At 47.4% G+C, this 17,703-nt stretch overlaps 1 protein-coding gene across 1 annotated transcript in view; it reads left to right on the top strand.

The window, feature by feature from the left end:
- The window catches only part of ABCB10 (ATP binding cassette subfamily B member 10), a 31,229-nt gene that overhangs the window by 3,321 nt on the left and 10,205 nt on the right, over positions 1–17,703 (top strand). The window contains exons 2-7 of the mRNA XM_029200915.1: positions 4,407–4,607; positions 5,382–5,584; positions 8,990–9,124; positions 9,880–10,026; positions 11,017–11,152; positions 16,599–16,694. Of these exons, the coding sequence (XP_029056748.1) occupies positions 4,407–4,607; positions 5,382–5,584; positions 8,990–9,124; positions 9,880–10,026; positions 11,017–11,152; positions 16,599–16,694 (918 nt within the window). The remainder of the gene's footprint in view (positions 1–4,406; positions 4,608–5,381; positions 5,585–8,989; positions 9,125–9,879; positions 10,027–11,016; positions 11,153–16,598; positions 16,695–17,703) is intronic.

The following is a 17,703-nucleotide window of genomic DNA, read 5'->3' as shown; positions in this document are numbered from 1 at the left end:
GATCCAAATATACAAATAAAATACAGTATTAAAATTAATTTTACCAGTTTCTTTTAAATGTGGCAGCTGGAAGATTTTAAGTTCTGTGGGCGGCGCCCGTCGCGTGTCTGCTGGACAGGAGCACCCGATGCTCTGGCCTTGCCCAGACCTTTGTTCTCCAGGTCACTCCACGAGCCTGCGAGGCTTCCTCACCGTCCGCTTCCTGCTGGCTGTCAGCCCCCTTCACCTCCTGCCCTGGCCAGCTTAGCTAGATGCCAGGCTAGCTCAGCCTCCAACCTGCACCGGGCCTCTACTCCTTTGTTCCCTGTAGACACAGAAAGCTCCTTTCCTCCTCTGTCCCACCCATCAGAGAGTGGAGCTGCTGGCAGGGACACAGGTCATTCCTGACGCCTTGCGATGACAGCTGTAATATAGGTAATAGCGGATACTTACTGTTTACTAGATACTGGGCACTGGGCCAGAGGCTTTACGTGTGTGTGTGTGTGTGTGTGTGTGTGTAATTTCTCCTCACAACATTTCTGTGAGGGAGGGGTTCTTTTTATTGCTATTTGACAGATGAAGAAACTGAGGCACAGAGAGTTTGAGTGACCCACTCAAGGTCAAACAGCTGGATGGCAGAGGTAGGGCACTGACCCTGTCAGTCCCAACTTCAGAACTGACCTTCCCAACATGCTTCCCAAATCTGAAATTCTCAGGTCCTGTAGAATCTAGTTCTTAAAAATATCTGCAGTCCTTGTCACCGTCCGTATCCCCTCTGCCCCTCCCCGTTTCACCCCAGCTCCCCTCTCGCCTGGATCAGGGGAGCCTCAGGTCCTTTCTTTTCACTCTGCTGCCAGAGTGGATCATGTAAAAGGCAAATCTGACTGTCTCACTCCCCAGCTCGAGGCCCTTTTAGGCCTGCCTTGCTGCAGAGTCCCAGTTCTACTTTAGAACCCGGAGCCTAGTATGCCTCCACTTTATTTCTCAGTACTTCTCTGCACCAGAGTCCCTGTTCCAGCTTTATCCTGCAGCCTTCCTGCTCCCTGGCTGCCCTCACCCCCAGGCGAGGCCCCTGCTGTGTTCTTGGCTTGGAATGTGAGAAGACGGAGAAGACAAGCTTTGTCTCAGAATGTGGCTCTTCAGTGTATGAACTGGGTGACCTTGGGCAAGCTCCCTCACCTCTCTGTGCTTGAGTTTCCTCTCTGGAAACAAAAATGAGGGTGATAAAAGCATTGTTGGAGAGAGTGCATATCAAATGCTTCAGAGAGTGGTGGGTGGTTGGTGCCTTAATACTTGAGTGACATGGGGGTAGCTGCACCTGCCCAGCACAGTGAGCAGACGAGTCATTAAAAGATCTGTCCCGTATCCAGTGGTGATAGACATGCTTGAGAGCCTCCTCCGCTCCCCAGACCTGTCCATCCAGGAGCTGTCTACCGGCCACAGCCCTTCTCCCAACAGCCTCTGTTTCAGGTTTTCCATCCCCTTTCTTTTGGAGGAGATTTCTCTTATTCTTTGAACGCTGTGATGCAGTAGAATGAGGGTAACGGAAAGATACTTGAGATACCTGTCAAGAGACAGATGACAGTTGCTTGGGACCCGTCAAGCAAGGATAGGAACAAGCAAGATGCTTAACCATGGAGAAAAGGTGGAGAAGAGTTTCTAGAAGGATTATGGTATACTTGGCTTGTCAGGTTTGGGGAGGAATCAGAGATGATAGTTGTGGCGCAAATCTACATGATTCATGAATGTCCGAGATGGTGCTATGTAGTAAAACCTTAATTAACAGGAATCCAGCTAACCCAACGGTAAAAAAAAAAATTTAACTTTTGTATACATTCAACTTGTAGAAGAAAGAGGCAAATGGCAATAAGACAAGCTGTCAGTCGTTCTTTGTTTTTGTTTTTTTAATTAAAAGGAAAGAGAGGGGAGATCCTGGAACGAATTTTGATTCGGCCCAATTCCTTTCTCTTTGTAATCGTTATCATTACTGTGTAAGAACTAGTGTGTGTTCATGATATACAGGTTCTTATTTTGGAGTTGTAACTTTGAGTTTGAAAACTAGAGGCGGGAGGGAGAGATGGACCTTGATGGCACTCTGCATACATTACACTTACTGAAGTATTTGCCAAAGGGAAGAAACAGACCAGAGAAGCTGGCTGCTGATGACAGATGAAACAGGCCTTTCGGGTTAACCCCCGGCTCGCCAGGCCCCTGCTTTCTGGAGCAGCCCGTTTGCCACGACCGTGCCCTGCAGAACCCGAGCTACACTTGCCTCCTACACCCTTCGGGCTTCCAGTCCCTCTGAGCACTGTCATCAGGAACACGGCGATTTGAAAAAAGACCCCGGGTCTTAAAGCAGAAGGAAATGGCCCTTGGCTAGGTTCACGTTATGCAGTTCGGTTGTGATAAAAGGGGTTTTCAGCTAGTCACATGGGCTTTCTGGCTCTGGTAAAGGAGTCATTGCCACACACGGACTTCCTGAGCCACCAGATCTTACGATTCTCTTTAGGCTGTTGTCGAAATCTGATACGCTTTCATGCCTCCTTTGCCAAAGTTCAGTTTATTTGTTCATTCATCCAACAAATATTTATTGAGCTTTTCCTATATACCTGTCCCTGTAGGCAGTGGGGATACAACAGTGAACAACACAGACAGAAATCTTTTATCCTACTGGAGAGAGACAGTATACAAGTGAAGCGTTGGGAAGTGCTGGGAGGAGAATGGAGGGCGAGGCTGCTGTGTTTGGGTCTGTATTAACAGATAGGACTGCAGAGCAGGCCTCCTTGAGGGGAGGCCATTAGAAGACCCCCAGGAGGGGAGAGAGTGTGTGCAATGTTCCCGACTTAAGTCAGGCTCACGTTCCTCCTAGAGCTCTGTTTGCCAACTGAACAACCGGTTCACACTGAGTTCGTTCTCTACTCTTTTTATTAAGGTTTCGTGAAAGTAAAGCCTTTCACTGAAGTGTGAGCATTAGGCAAGACACAGATAGAGAAGCTGTTTGCAGGGTGTTGGCAGCGCCCATTCCCCAGGGCTCAACCCACATTGTGTCCACTTGGGGTTCTCGCCATTGATTCTCCAGTGATGGAGCTAGCTGGGCCCCAAGCGGGACCAAACTCAGAAGGTGCACAGTGGCACGCGCCCTGCCCCAGTCACTTGATGCCACTCTTCAGAAGGAACCTCTGTTACTTGTTTCTTGTTACTCCCCTGGAGATATTCTGTGCATTCATGAACTTGAAAATCAACAAGCAAAAAAGTGCCACAGATGTTAACATCTGTGTCCTGGGCTTTTTCACTAACAGTGTATCTTGGTGGATGGCTTCATGTCGCTTCGTATAGACTCACCTCATTCTTTTTAACGACTGCATAATATTTATAAAATAAATGCTCCATAATTGATTTAACTTTTCTCCATTAATGAACGTTTAGGATATTTTGAATCTTTTGCTGGGATAAGCAATGTCATAATGAACACCCTTGAGTGTACATTTTTTGCATACACATATGGGAGTGTATCTGTAAGTTAGAATCTTAGAGATAGAATTGGTGGATGAAAGGGAATGTGCATTTATGTTTTGACTGATAAGATCACATCGCTCTGCCATTGCAACTGTACCAGTTTGCACACCCACTAACAGTGTAAATGCTTCTTTTCCCACAGCTTTACCAACACCATGCTGTCAAACTCTTTGATCTTTGCCAGTCATTAGATGAAAGTGTAGTGTAAATTTGCATTCCTCTTATTAGGAATGTTGTTATCTGATACATGTTGTTCCTAATTGGATTTTCTCAATATTTTCTTTTCTGAAAAGATACTGTGCCCTGTGTCTTTTTTGTTTTTAAGGCGTGTGAACAGTTGTGTTCTTACATGTTTTATTATCATGCTCATACTCTGGTACTTTATTTCCCAGAGCAATAATATTAAGAAGGAACGTATCACATGTGTAATGGCTGCCCATAACTGCTTTCCAAAGGTTCAAGTGTTTTGAAATATTAGACATAATCAAGAGCTTTACCTGCATAGTTTGATCTTCAAGCTAAGATACAGTTAGATGCCAGGAAATAACAGTGTATAGCACGAATGTAGGAAAAATATCATCTCGGGAGGGAGGCCAGAACGGATTTTTGTGGTTAGCTGTCAGTTATTCCTGGGGAAGAAGAGAGCAGCAGACCAGGGTAAAGCAAAAGCCGTCTTGTCTGGGTACTTGGGGACGATCAGTGCCCTTACAGTCACCCTGCCTGATCTGGCCCCAGAAACTACTCGGTTCTTCCCTTTAGTCAGGGGTCCAGGAGCTAAAGGGAGGAGACTCCCAGCGTCTGAGAGCATCACATGCTCTGAAAAGTTTATTCGGGAAAGAAGCGTGATGAACTCAGCACCCTGCCCCTTGGCCGAGGCACCGATGAACCGGAGAGTTGCTTGTGTTTTCCAGCTGCGGTTGGGTTTCTGACGGTGTCCAGTGTCATCACCATGTCCGCCCCCTTCTTCCTGGGGAAGATAATCGACGTCATTTACACAAACCCCTCTGCGGACTACAGCTCCAGCCTGACCCGCCTCTGCCTGGCGCTCGGCGGCGTGTTCCTGTGCGGCGCCGCGGCCAACGCCGTCCGCGTCTACCTCATGCAGACGTCAGGTGCCACGACCCACCTCCTGGGCCACATGGGGTGGGGGTTGGGGGGGCGGATCTCGTGGGTTCCCTGTGCTCCGGCCCCCATGTTGTCCTCTCTTCCTCCACCGCGTGGGGGACAGGGCCAACACTGGGCTGGGGATTGTTGTAGATCATGTGCTCTGTGCTCAACCTGCCTCTCCCGTGAATTGGAGCGCAGTCGCCTGTGTGCCTTCCGGGAGGTTTGAGTGAGGTGGCCGCAGAAGCCGGGACGTGCCCCGCGCTGTGCCGCCCCTGCAGGCGGAGCCGGGCGATAGTGGTCGGTGTCACTGTGAGGCCTGCTTGTTAGTAGGCGGTGACACCACAGTGACGCTAGAGCCCGGGACACCCGACTCCGAGTCGGTTGCTGGCCATTTAGCTGATGAAATACTCTGTAGATAAGTAACCAGTTCTTGCCATTCGAAGTTAAATCCAGGAAAGGATTGCGAAGGAGAAGCAAAATTAGCTTTTGAGAAGTTAAGGTCGTAAAACTTCTCTGTAAGTTATACTTTACGAAAGTCTCTTGGTCACATTCCGTTTACCGCTGTATCCTGTCCTCGGCATCCTCGGGCTGTGGGCACCGAGAGGAGATCGGTGCTGGTCGCCAGCACGTGCCGGTCAGTGCGCCCGGGCTCCCACCGCACCCGAGCCGGTGCAGACAGGCCTCCGGGGCTGCGGCTCGGAAGAGGCGCCGACCTCGGGCCGCGCGGCTGCGTGTTAGCGGCTGAGCCCAAGCCGACGCCACTGCTCTTTGCCTTGCAGGTCAGCGCATCGTGAATAGGTTGAGAGCTTCGCTCTTTTCCTCGGTTCTGAAGCAGGAGGTCGCCTTCTTTGACAAGACGCGCACCGGAGAGCTGATCAACCGCCTGTCCTCGGACGCGGCCCTGCTGGGGCGGTCGGTGACCGAGAACCTCTCGGACGGGCTCAGGGCCGGAGCCCAGGCTTCCATTGGCGTTGGCATGATGGTATGTCGGCCCGGCTGATGGGGCGCCCTGCGGCTGGGGCTCGGCCCGCACCCTCTTCTCAGGCATGAGGTGCGCTCCGTTGAGCTGTTCTCATCGCTGTCGCAGAGGCCGCGGGGACCTGGAGCAGCTGCTTCCTTGGTGGCACCTGCGTGGCTGCCCGGTAGGAATGTAGTGCAGGCCACGTGTGCCAGTGTACATTTTCTAGTAGCCACGTTTTAAAAAGCAAAAAGAGGGAATTACCTGGCGGTCCAGTGGTTAAGACTCGGCACTTTCACTGCTGTGGGCCCGGGTTCAATCCCTGGTCAGGGAACTGGTACTAAAATCTCACAAGCTGCGTGGTGTGGCCAAAAAAAATTTAAAAAAAAAAAAAAAAGCGAAAAGAAAGGTGAGATGAGATTAATCTTAATAATTTTACTTAATATAAACATTATTATCAATTCAACATGTGTTTAATATAAAAATTGTTAGATATTTCAAATTATTTTTTCATATTAAGATTTCAAAATATAGTGTTTTCTTTTATAAATTTATTTATTTTGGGGTCTTAGTTGCTTAGTGCAGGTAGTTGTGGCGAGCGGGGGCTACTCTTTGTTGCGGTGCACGGGCTTCTCATGGCGGTGGCTTCTCTTGTTGCGGAGCATGGGCTCTAGGCGCGCGGGCTTCAGTAGTTGTGGCTCGCGGGCTCAGCAGTTGTGGCTCGCAGGCTCTAGAGCACAGGCTCAGTAGTTGTGGCACACGGGCTTAGCTGCTCCACGGCATGTGGGATCTTCCCGGACCAGGGCTCAGACCCTTGTCCCCTGCATTGGCAGGCAGATTCTTAACCACTGCGCCACCAGGGAAGCCCCCAAAATATAGTGTGTATTTTATACTTACGGAACATCTAAATCTGGATGCTAAATTTTCATTGGGAATACCTGATCTGTATTTAGATTTCATAAAATTTCTGGTTGAAAAGTATATTAACATACCCAAATTCCCAGACATTCTTAAAACTTTACCAGTAACTAAATAGAAATGGAGTATCAGTTTTTAAATTTTAGTTTTAATTAAAACTAAATAAAATGTAAGATTTAGTTCCCCAGCACACTGGCCACATTTCAGGTGCTCAGTAGCTGTGAGAGGCTGTCATCTTAGCACAGTTCTAGACCCCTAGAATGAGGACGGTGACTGATCTTTTCTCACAGGTGGGAAAGCTTGGGTTTCTGTCCTGTGTCCCACAGGGCATTCAGTCCAGAGCAGAAGGATATGTTGAGCCTGTAAGATCTGACATACAGAATGGAAGACAGCTTTGAAATCTTATGTATGCCCAGCCAAGAGAGAAGCAAAACTCTGGGAGAAGGGCCCTCCTGAACTAAAGCACCATTTCCAGATATTAATAGTCCAGGGCTCAGGAAGAGCTGGGAACCTCTTTTTGTAGCAGGTGAAGAGAGTCCCAGTGTAGGGCAGGTGGCTCATCAGAGGGAGGGAGCCTTAGTACCTTGAGCTGCATAGCAAAGTACCACATCTGTGGGCTCAAACAACAGAAGCTTATTTCCCATGGTTCTGGAGTCTGGGAGTCCCAGATCAAGGTGCTGACAACGTAGGTTCATTCTGAGGCCTCTTCTCTTGGCTTGTGGGCAGCCATGCTCTCGCTGTGAGCTCCGCTCACAAGGCCTTTCCTCCGTGCTTGTGGGGAGAGAGCTGACTCGCTGGTGTCTCCTCTCTTAAGGACCCGAATCCTATCAGATCAGGGCCCCTGCCCTTATAACCTCATTTTACCTTAACTCCTTCCTTAGAGGCTCCATCTCCCCAAGTCCAGCCCCGTAGGGGCTAAAGGCATATGAATTTTGAGGGGACACAAACACTCAGCTCATAGCAGGGCCTCATAAGGGGGCATCCCCTGGGACCTGGCCTTTAGCTCTGGAGGAACAGAAGTGTGCTTTGTTTCTCATGGGCTCCCTGGACCCGACTATGGTAAGCCTGCTCCCAAGAACCTAATGATGTCTGTACCATACTGCCAGTTTGGTAATTTACGTTCGGGGGTCTCCCTCCCACCATTAAGATGTGTGTCCTGATACTCCAGCGCTCCTTGTATGACAGCATCCTGCGATATTCTTCAGAAGGTTATTTCTAAGCGTGGAACCGGAGCACAGGGAGGGAGGGTTCTGAGCCCGTCCCCAGGGCCTGGGGGGCACCGAGGGATGCTCCTGCCCCCCGTGCAGAGGGCTTGCTTGGGCTGTGCTGAGACCTGCCTGGGTGCCTCGCTGCCCCTGCATGTGTCCTGTGGCCACTGCCATCCCAGCGTCTGCTTGTCTGCTCAGGGTGGGTCGTCCCATGGATCAAGGTGCTGAGCTCATTGCTGCCTCAGGGCCTCTGTGTACTTGCTCTTCCAAGACCACATGACCCTGTGGTTTCCCTCTCTCTCTCTCTCTCTCTCTCTCTCTCTCTCTCTCTCTCTCTCTCCCTCCCTCTCTCCTGTTTGCTCTCCAACTCTCACCTTTGCTGTCCCCTTGGATGAAGCTCCACGTGGGTCAGTTATATCCCAGGTGCCTAGAATAGTGTTCGCTGCATGACGGCATTAGGCAACCAATGAGTAAATAAGTGAATGATTGCATGCTTCGTCCTTTACTTTACATTTCAGTCTGCAGCTTTTCCTCAGCATTTTAGGAGAGCCTTGTACTGATGATACTATTTTATAATTAATAATTTGTCGAAGAGATGCTAGTACCATTTAAAATACAATCACCTAATTGCAGGGTTGGCTACGGGAAAACCCCACTGTGTTACTTCCCCTTCGAGCAACTCCAGTTGTTAGGAGACTCCTCCTTTTGTTGAGTCTAGATCTATCCGACTGCGATTCCAGTCCTCTGAGCCGCGGAAACAGCTCTAACTTGGTTGTTACACCTCCTGCCAAGTCCTCTTTCAACTCTGTCATATGATGTGGGTATTTTTGGTCTTGCTGCCACCTGAGTCATTTCAGTGAGATACTGCTCAGATTGTTCAGAGCCCTTGATCTGGACCTGAATGCAGATCTCCTGGTGTGGTCTGGCCAGCGTGGAGCAGAAGGCGGCTTCCTTCCTCTGCTCACATCCTGCCCCCCTTCTCTGTTGGTGAACAGCATGGCCTGATTTACACAGCACTGGTCCTGCGTGTGCCAGTAGTGGTGCAGCAGTGGAGGGTAAAAGAACCCCACCCTTGCTTCAGCAGCTCTCTGTTGGTCACTCCTGTGTGGCAGGCTGAATATTCATGGGGCTTTGTGAAGATTGAAAATGTTTGAAAAGTTCTACCAAAACTGGATGTACGACTTTGAGACAGCACCTTTAAGCCTGCCTGTTAATTTCAACACACGCACACACTTAGAGCGGGCAGTGAGAATGTCTTGCTACTCTGTGTAACACAATACCTTTTGGCTTTTGTTTTTGACAGTTTTTTGTCTCCCCTAATCTGGCCACTTTTGTTTTGAGTGTGGTGCCTCCAATATCCATCCTTGCTGTGCTTTATGGCCGATACCTACGGAAACTGACCAAAGTCACTCAGGACTCCCTGGCACAAGCCACTCAGGTAAAGGCCCCTCCCTGGTGTGGTCTCCACTTGAATGAACTCAGAGCCGGGGTATCGGTGGGCAGACCCTAAGGGATGTGCTGAAGCTTTTCAAAAAAGTACTTCCTTTTCCTTACATTAGCCCCCCAGATCTTAGCAACACAAAGTACTCTGCCTTCTAGACTAGATTAGTACCCACACCTCAGCGTTGAGCCCACTTGACTGTACATCGTGTGAACTTCTTACTGTCACTATTTCTTATAGGACGAAAAAGCTAATTATATCCTGAAAATAGTTTCTGGATGATACTCTGTCCTTCATTAATTGATAAAGGTAGCTTTGTAATGCTATCCAGTATTGTCTTTTTTAAAAATTAAAAATAACTTATATTTTCATGTTACAAAACCATGCATATTTTGAAACTAAAATTTTGAGAATATAAAGAGAAAAAATAACATGCATAATTCTAGCTCTCAGAATGAATGTTATTAACATTTTGGAGTCTATCCTTTTCATCTGTCTTTTTCACTACGTAAAATATATTTCTTTATCTACCTACCTTCCCATTTATCTCTTTATCTACCTATATATATGATGTGTCTATGTATAGATATATATTTGTTTCCAAAAACAGGATTGTTTATCATATACTCTGCTTTGTAATCTATTTTTGACTTAGTTGCATATCATGAGCAGCTTTCTATTGATAGTATCTTAAAAATGAGAACCACATTTTAATTTTGCCTCCCTCGAAATGTATGTATTATTTCTCCCAGCTAGCTGAGGAACGTATTGGAAATATAAGAACTGTTCGAGCTTTTGGGAAAGAAATGACTGAGATAGAGAAATACACCAGCAAAGTGGACCATGTGATGCAGTTAGCAAGGAAAGAGGCATTTGCTCGGGCTGGTTTCTTTGGAGCAGTAAGTAGATCATTTTGGAAAGAGTGAAAAGGGTAGACGTTATGATTGGGAGGGGTTTTTATTCTGTGAATCTTGCCATACATAGAAAACGCTTCTCCCTCAAGAGTAAGAATTACCATCCTTAAAATATTTTTGTGAAGGAGGAGGAAAACAAGTAAATGTAATTAAAGGAAAGGTGGTGAGACCAAGACAGTGTGGGATTGGGCACTGATTCTCAGAGTGTGGTTCAGACCAGGCATGTCAGCTTCACCTGGGAACTGGTTAGGCACGCAGATTCTCAGCTCCACTCAGGATGTCCTGAATTGGAAACTTGGGATGGGGCTGGCAATCCGTGATTTAGCCCCAGGTCATTCTGATGCAGGCAGTTTGAGACCCACTGAGGATTAACCAAAATAATCTCAGTGTATTTCAAGAAGGAAGTATAAGAAAATTGATCACGTTGATCACAATGAACTCGGGTAGGACACCGAACTAGAAAATCACCATGATGGCAAATTCATAATATGTTCAAACATATTAGAACGTTAGAGGTGATTCAGTAACAGCTGTGACTTAACAGATAGGAAGGCCCAAGGAGGCAGCACTTACAGAGACCACACACCTAACGCAGGTCAGGGCAGGTGAGCAAGATGCAGGGCTCTAGCTTCTCAGTGCAGCCTGCCCAGCCCATCACAGTACAGTGTACTGATTTCCTCCAGTTAGGGAAGGCCTCCTTACTGTCATTTTTCTCCTTTGCAAATTGATTAGACTGAGTAAAATAGGAATCTGACGGGTGACTTAGTGTTTAGGTTTCTGTGTTAATGAGATTACTTCCTTCAATATTGTGATATTTCAAAAGTATTTTTAAATTCAGATTAAAACTTATTTAGTATTTTGGAAAAATCTTGCTTGATGGTGAAATGCATAAAGGGAATTATAGGCCATGTGAATGCTTTTTGCATTTGGCGACTTTAGTTCCCACCTGACTTCTGTGTTTTCTTCCCTTGACAGACCGGGCTCTCTGGGAACCTGATCGTGCTTTCCGTCCTGTACAAAGGAGGACTGCTGATGGGCAGTGCCCACATGACAGTGGGTGAACTCTCTTCCTTCCTAATGTATGCTTTCTGGGTTGGATTAAGCATTGGAGGTATATAATTTAAATAGGCTTGGGGATTTACAAGTCAAAAATAGGGTTATAGTTTCTGAAATGAAAACTTAACTTTCCCATTACTCCACCTCTCATCAATTAACTAACTGCAAAAACCTCTCCTAGAATGTTACTCCAACTTGACTTTGAAAGAAAGAGCAAAGATACAAGTGGGATCCTCCCTGGGGTCTGGAATTTCCAGGGTTTTGCAGGCCCCCCGTAGCTGGCGGAGCTCCGGGTCTCACTGGAGCTCTTTCCAGCTGCATGTAGGGCAGCCTGTTCCCTTTCACCGTAGGATGGATGCTGGGGAGGAAGGGTGGTGTGAACAGGCATGTACAGGAACCCCCGTCCTCTGGTGGTGATGCTTCCATGATGGGCAAGTCACTGGTGGGGAGTAAAGTTCCTTCTGTACAAAGTCAGCCATGTTCAAAACGAGTGAACAATCACAAATATAAGCGATAAAGTACATGAAGCACAGTTGCTTGCTTTTGTCAAGAGTCTCTCAGATGAGCTTTCATCGTCTACTTCTGGGTGAAGGGAAGCAAGATCCATGGAGTCTGCGAGGTTTTCTCTTCCGTAGCTTTCCTGAGGCCCCAGCCAACTGGGAGCAGATGATTCCCTGCTTTTTGTTTTCCTTCTTCTCTTTGAAAAGAGATGGAAAGGTTCGATAAACACTGAAGCCTGGTTCAAGGAGCTCAGGTATCCCATGGGGGTCACCTCAACCCGACACTCTTGTTGTTTTCAGGGTTGTTTTCTGCTGGTTAAAGGTATAGGCTTTTCCTTAGACATCTGCAGGCAAGTGAGGATGTGTTCTGGACCGAGATTTCTAGAGACCCCTTTAAAAATAGCATTTTAGTGCCTCTGGCTGGTCTTGAAGACAAACCTGATCAAGACACTTCCGGGTGCTGAGTGACTTGGGATGCGAGAGGGCCAGTTCAGGAGGACAGAGCAATGACAGTGTTTCTCTTTTCTCTCCGTCTCTTGGGTTGGGCCTGTCGGGCTGTAGGCTCGCACACCTGTGTGGGTGGGTTCCTTTCAGCCTTTTGTCCCACCTCAGAGCGGACTTGTCTGCCGCCACCTTCCCTCTCTGTGGCCTTCCTGTGCACGGTCCACGCTTGACCGCTGTCAGCTTTCCTCCTGCCCCTCCCCCAATCTTGCGTTTTCTGCCACATTTGTCTTGATCTTTCTTAGTCCCTCTGCTGACACCTCCTTTTTTCCATAGTACTTGACCTGATAGACACTACCTCTGTTTTGGGGTGCTCTGCTGCCCTATCTTTTGTCCCAGGTTCATAGCTGTGTCTTGCACAGAAATTGGTTGGAAACACAGTTCCCGTCCCCTGGGAGTCAGTTACCTCCCCTGGTCACAGATGTGCTGCTGAGGCTTTGTCTGTGCTTGAGGTTTCGGGGGGCTCGGCCTCCTGAGCCACAGGCCACCCCACGGCTCTGGTTGATGGTTCCTGCCGTCTGGAGGTGGAGAGAGGAGTGAAGTGTGGGCGGGACTGTAGGGACCTGTTACAGGTTGAGTTGGGTTTTAAATGTTTTTGTGAAGCTCACTGTTTAGAGTGATTCTGTAATGAATCTGCAATCAAGAAATCCTGTTTTATTTATTAAATAAATCAGAATTTTTATATGTTGGTTCCTGCTTAGAATAGATTTTACTGAAAAAAAAAAAAAAACCCACAGTAAATTCTACATATATTTTCTGTTGTGAGAGGGTCAGAGGTGCTATTTGAAGGAAAACATGCTTGTTTCTTTTATACCAGAGAAGGCTCTTACATCTTCCTATCAAACCCAATATCTTTTTTTCTTACATTTTTATTGAGGTGAAATTCACGTAACACAAACTTACTCATTTTTAAATGTACAGCTCAGTGGCATTTAGTACATTCACAGTGTTGTGCAACCCCTACCTCTGTTTAGTTCCAAAGTATTTTCCTCACCTCGAAGAAAAGCCCATACTCATCAAGCAGTCTATACCCCCCTCCCCAGCCCCTAGCAACCAGTTTGCTTCCTATCTGTATGTATTTACTTATTCCGGATATTTCACGTGAATGGAATTATATGGTTTGTGGCCTTGTGTGTTTGGCTTCTTTCCCTTCGCATGTTTTCAAAGTTCACCCACACTGTAGCATGTACTTCATTCCTTTTTGTGGTTGAATAATATTCGATTGTACGGATAGACCACATTTTGTTTATCCAGGGCCATTTTGTCTTTGGCAACCACTGATTTTTTTACTGTCTCCACAGTTTTGCCTTTTCCAGATGTCGTGTTGTTGAAATCACGCAGTGTGGAGCCTTTGCACCTTAGCTTCCTTCACTTAGTAGTAGGCATTGAAGGTCCCTGCATGTCTTCTCATGGCTCAATAGCTCTTTTCTTTTTAATGTTGTCTGGATGGACCACAGTTTATCCATTGAAAGGACATCTTTGTTGCTTCCAAGTTTTGGCAATTATGAATAAAGCTGCTGTAGACATTTGTGTGCCGGTTTTTGTGTGGATATAAGTTTTCATCTCCTTTGAGTAAACACGAAGGAGCACGATTGCTAGATTGCATACGGTAACAGTATGTTTAGTGTTGTGAGAAATCGCCAGACATTCTTCCAAAGTGGCTGCACCACTGTGCGCTCCCACCAGCCCAGAATGGGAGTTCCTGTTGCTCCACGTCCTCACCAGCATTTGGTGGTGTTAGGATTTCGGATTTTTGCTGTTCTGATAGATTCGTTGTTGTCATAATTTGCTTTTTTCCCTGGTGACGTGATGCAGAGTATCATTTTATATATTTATCTGCCATGGGTGTATCTTCTTTGGTGAGATGTCTGTTTGTCCATTTTTTAATTGGCTGTTTGTTTTCTTATTGTTGAGTTTTAAGAATTCTTTGTATACAATAGTCTCCCCTTATCCTCGGTTTCACTTTCTGTAGTTTCAGTTACTTGTGTTCAACTGCAGTCTGAAAATATTAAATGGAAAATTCCAGAAATAAGTCATAAATTTTAAATTGCACACCATTCTGAGTAGCATGATGAAATCTCACGCTGTCCTGCCTCCTGCCTGGGACATGGGCCATCCCTTTGTCCAGCGCATCCCACCCGTTAGTCTTTTGGTAGCCGTCTCAGTGATCAGATGCACTGTGTAGTACTGCAGTGCTTGTATTGACGTGACTCTTGTTTCACTTAATAATGGCCCCAAATTGCAAGAGTGGTGATGCTGGCAATTCAGATATGCCAAAGAGAAGCCATGAAGTGCTTCCTTTAAGTGAAAGGGTGAAAGTTCTTGATTTCTTAAAGAAAGAGAAAAAATCATATGCTGAGGTTACTGAGATCTATGGTAAGAATGAGTCTTCTGGTCATGAAATTGTGAAGAAGGGAAAAGAAATTCATGCTGGTGTTGCTGTCCCACCTCAAACTGCACAAGTTACACCACACTGCTTAGTTAAGTTGGAAAAGGCATTTAATTTGTACAAGATACTTTGAGAGAGACCATGTTCACATGACTTGTTACAGTATATTGTTATAATTCTATTTTATTATTAATGTTACTCTCTTACTTTATAAATTAAACTTTATCTTAAGTATGTGTATGTAGGAAAAAAATACAATTGACCCTTGAACAACACGGGTTTGAACTGTGAGAGTCCACTTATACAGATTTTTTTTCAATAAATACGTACTGTAGTACTACACAATCCACGGATGCAGTTACAGAGGGCCTGCTACAAAGTTATACATGGATTTTCACATGCGAGGGGGTTGGCGCCCCTAACCCCTGTGTTGCTCAAGGGTCAGCTGTAGTATATATGGGGCACCACAGTTTCAGGCATCCATGGGGGTTTTGGAACGTATCCCCCGCGGATAAGGGGGAACTACTGTATTTTGGATACCAGTCCTTTGTCAGATGTGTCTTTTGCAAATAATTTCTCTCAGACTGTGGCCCATCTTCTCATTCTCTTGACAGTGTCCTTCACAGAGCAGAAGTTTTTAATTTTAATGAACTCTAACTTCCTTATTTTTTTCTTTCGTGGATTGTGCTTTTGATATGATACTTAAAAAGTCATTGCTGAACACAAGGTCATATATGTTTTTCTCTTATGTTATCTTCTCAGAGTTTTATAGTTTGGCGTTTTACGTTTAGACCACTTTGAGTTAATTTTTGTGAAAGGTGTAAGGTCTGTGTCCTGAATCTTTTTTTGCACATGGATGTCTGGTTGTTCCAGCACCATTTGTTGAAAAGTCTACCCTTTCTTCATTGAATTGCATTTGCTCATTTGTCAAAGATCAACTGACTATATGTATGTGGCTCTGTTTCTGACCAATGCACTCTTAATTTAACCTGAAGGTTTTAATCCACCGTATCTTGTATAAATAACCGTATACCTTAGACAGAATATTTGAATTGCATTTTTTCAGCATCCTTACTGAGGGAAAGTGTTACAAGTGTATGTTCTGGCAGTTGACATGGAATGTACTTGGAGTTTAAATCATTAATTAAATCATAGTTCAAAGGTGGCTTTAAGAAGAGTGTGGAGGCTTCCCTGGTGGCGCAGTGGTTGAGAGTCCGCCTGCCGATGCAGGGGACACGGGTTCGTACCCTGGTCCGGGAGGATCCCACATGCCGCGGAGCGGCTGGGCCCCTGAGCCATGGCCGCTGAGCCTGCGCGTCCGGAGCCTGTGCTCTGCAACGGGAGAGGACACAACAGTGAGAGGCCCGCGTACCGCAAAAAAAAAAAAGAAGAGGTTGGAGTATTTAACATTGCCAAATTTCTTTTCAGTTTTTAGCCTGGTAAAGGTTGTATTTGTTGAGTGTCTGAAAGGAGGGTTTGATTATGTGGATATGTCTTTTAAATGAATATTGGGGTACCGTAAGTTCCTTATAAGTATGGGATAAGCATTATATTTTATTTATATTGCTATGTTTTTGAGTAGGTAGACTTTTATGTAACATTGTGATTTGTTTTTTGTTTTTTTTTTTGCGGTATGCGGGCCTCTCACTGTCGTGGCCTCTCCCGTTGCGGAGCACAGGCTCTGGACACACAGGCTCAGCGGCCACGGCTTACGGGCGCAGCCGCCCCGCGGCATGTGGGATCTTCCCGGACCGGGGCACGAACCCGTGTCCCCTGCATCGGCAGGTGGGCTCTCAACCACTGCGCCACCAGGGAAGCCCTAACATTGTGATTTTAATTCAGTGGTTGATTAGTATGACTATATGTATTTATAAATTCCCTGATCTGACCAAACATTAAATCCTTATTAGAAATAATGAAATTGGAGAAGGAGAAACTGAAGGAACACAAGGGTATGAGACTGAGGGAACTCTGATGGATTCCCAGGTAGCTGCTTCAAATCAGATTCTGTATTAACAGCAGGTTGTGGTCACTGTTCCCAGAGGTGCGGGAGTAGCAGAGGGCCGTTTCCTGGTACCAGTGATAGACGTGTGCCTTTGCTTCTCGCCCAGGTCTGAGCTCCTTCTACTCAGAGCTGATGAAGGGCCTGGGTGCCGGGGGCCGCCTCTGGGAGCTCCTCGAGAGAGAGCCGGAGCTTCCTTTCAATGGTGGGTCTGAAATGGGTTTGCTCCTCTTGGCTGGGATTAAACAAATGTGGTTTCGGACCATGACACCAGCTGCCTGCCCCACTTGGGATGGACGAGCTGGAGCGGGACGCTGTCCCTTGCATGTGGCAGGGACAGGGCCGTCAGCGGGGTGGGCGGTGAGGAAGCACAGCTGCTGGGCGCTGTCCTGGGGCCCCAGGGCGTCCCTGAAGGCGTGGGGACTGACCACAAAGTGTGCAGCCACTGTTTACCTCCCTGCAGGCGATTTGCTACCACAGACAGCAGGGTAGAAGAGAGTGCAGCTCAGGGGTGCAGATAGGAAGGGCCCGGCCAGTGCCCAGACTCGTCTCCCTTGGTGCTTTTGACGTTTGTGTGGGCAGGGGGAGGGAGGCAGGAAGAGGGCTCACCCGTATAAAAGCCTCTGAGTTGCCTGTCTTCGGGCGTGGGGTGGAGGGTGCTGGTGCTAATTGGCTGGAGCTGTCTCCTTCATCAGCGGCTTCCCGGGAAGCCGGTGCTCGGGGCCGCTGTGCGGCCTGGGCCAGCCAGCCAGGGGTCGGGGGACGGGGCTGGGCGCGGCAGCCACTGCCAGCTGCTCGCTGATCCCTAGGTACTGGCAGCTGGCCCCAGGTCAGCAGTGAACGCCCAGTATTCTCCACTGTGACAGGCTGGGAGAGACTGAGCCCCTTCTCCCAAGTCAGGAGCAAGGTTACACAGGACGGAGCAGACCTCTGAGCCCCTCTAGCTCCGGGGCTGTTGTGCAGCGCCCGCCTGTTCATCATCCTCTGAAAACATTGATTTAGAGAAGGTGAGGTAAACCCTAGAAGGGAACCGCAGAGGCGACATACAGGGAGAAGGCCACTGGGCTCGCCCGGATGGCTCCCGGGCTGGGAGCTCCATCCACGGCTCGGTTGGCACGGGCAGGCTGGCCCCTCTTCACCTCGGCGTCCCGTCAGTAAGACTGGGATGGGGACTTCTACCTCTCAGGGCTGCGAGGCTCCAGCAAGGTGGCGGG

This window comes from Monodon monoceros, unplaced genomic scaffold, assembly GCF_005190385.1.
Source record: "Monodon monoceros isolate NGI ecotype Baffin Bay Population unplaced genomic scaffold, NGI_Narwhal_1 Super_Scaffold_4, whole genome shotgun sequence".
NCBI classification, from domain to species: Eukaryota; Metazoa; Chordata; class Mammalia; order Artiodactyla; family Monodontidae; genus Monodon; species Monodon monoceros.
Note: the sequence above shows the minus strand (reverse complement) of the source record. Positions and strands in the feature narration are given on the sequence as shown.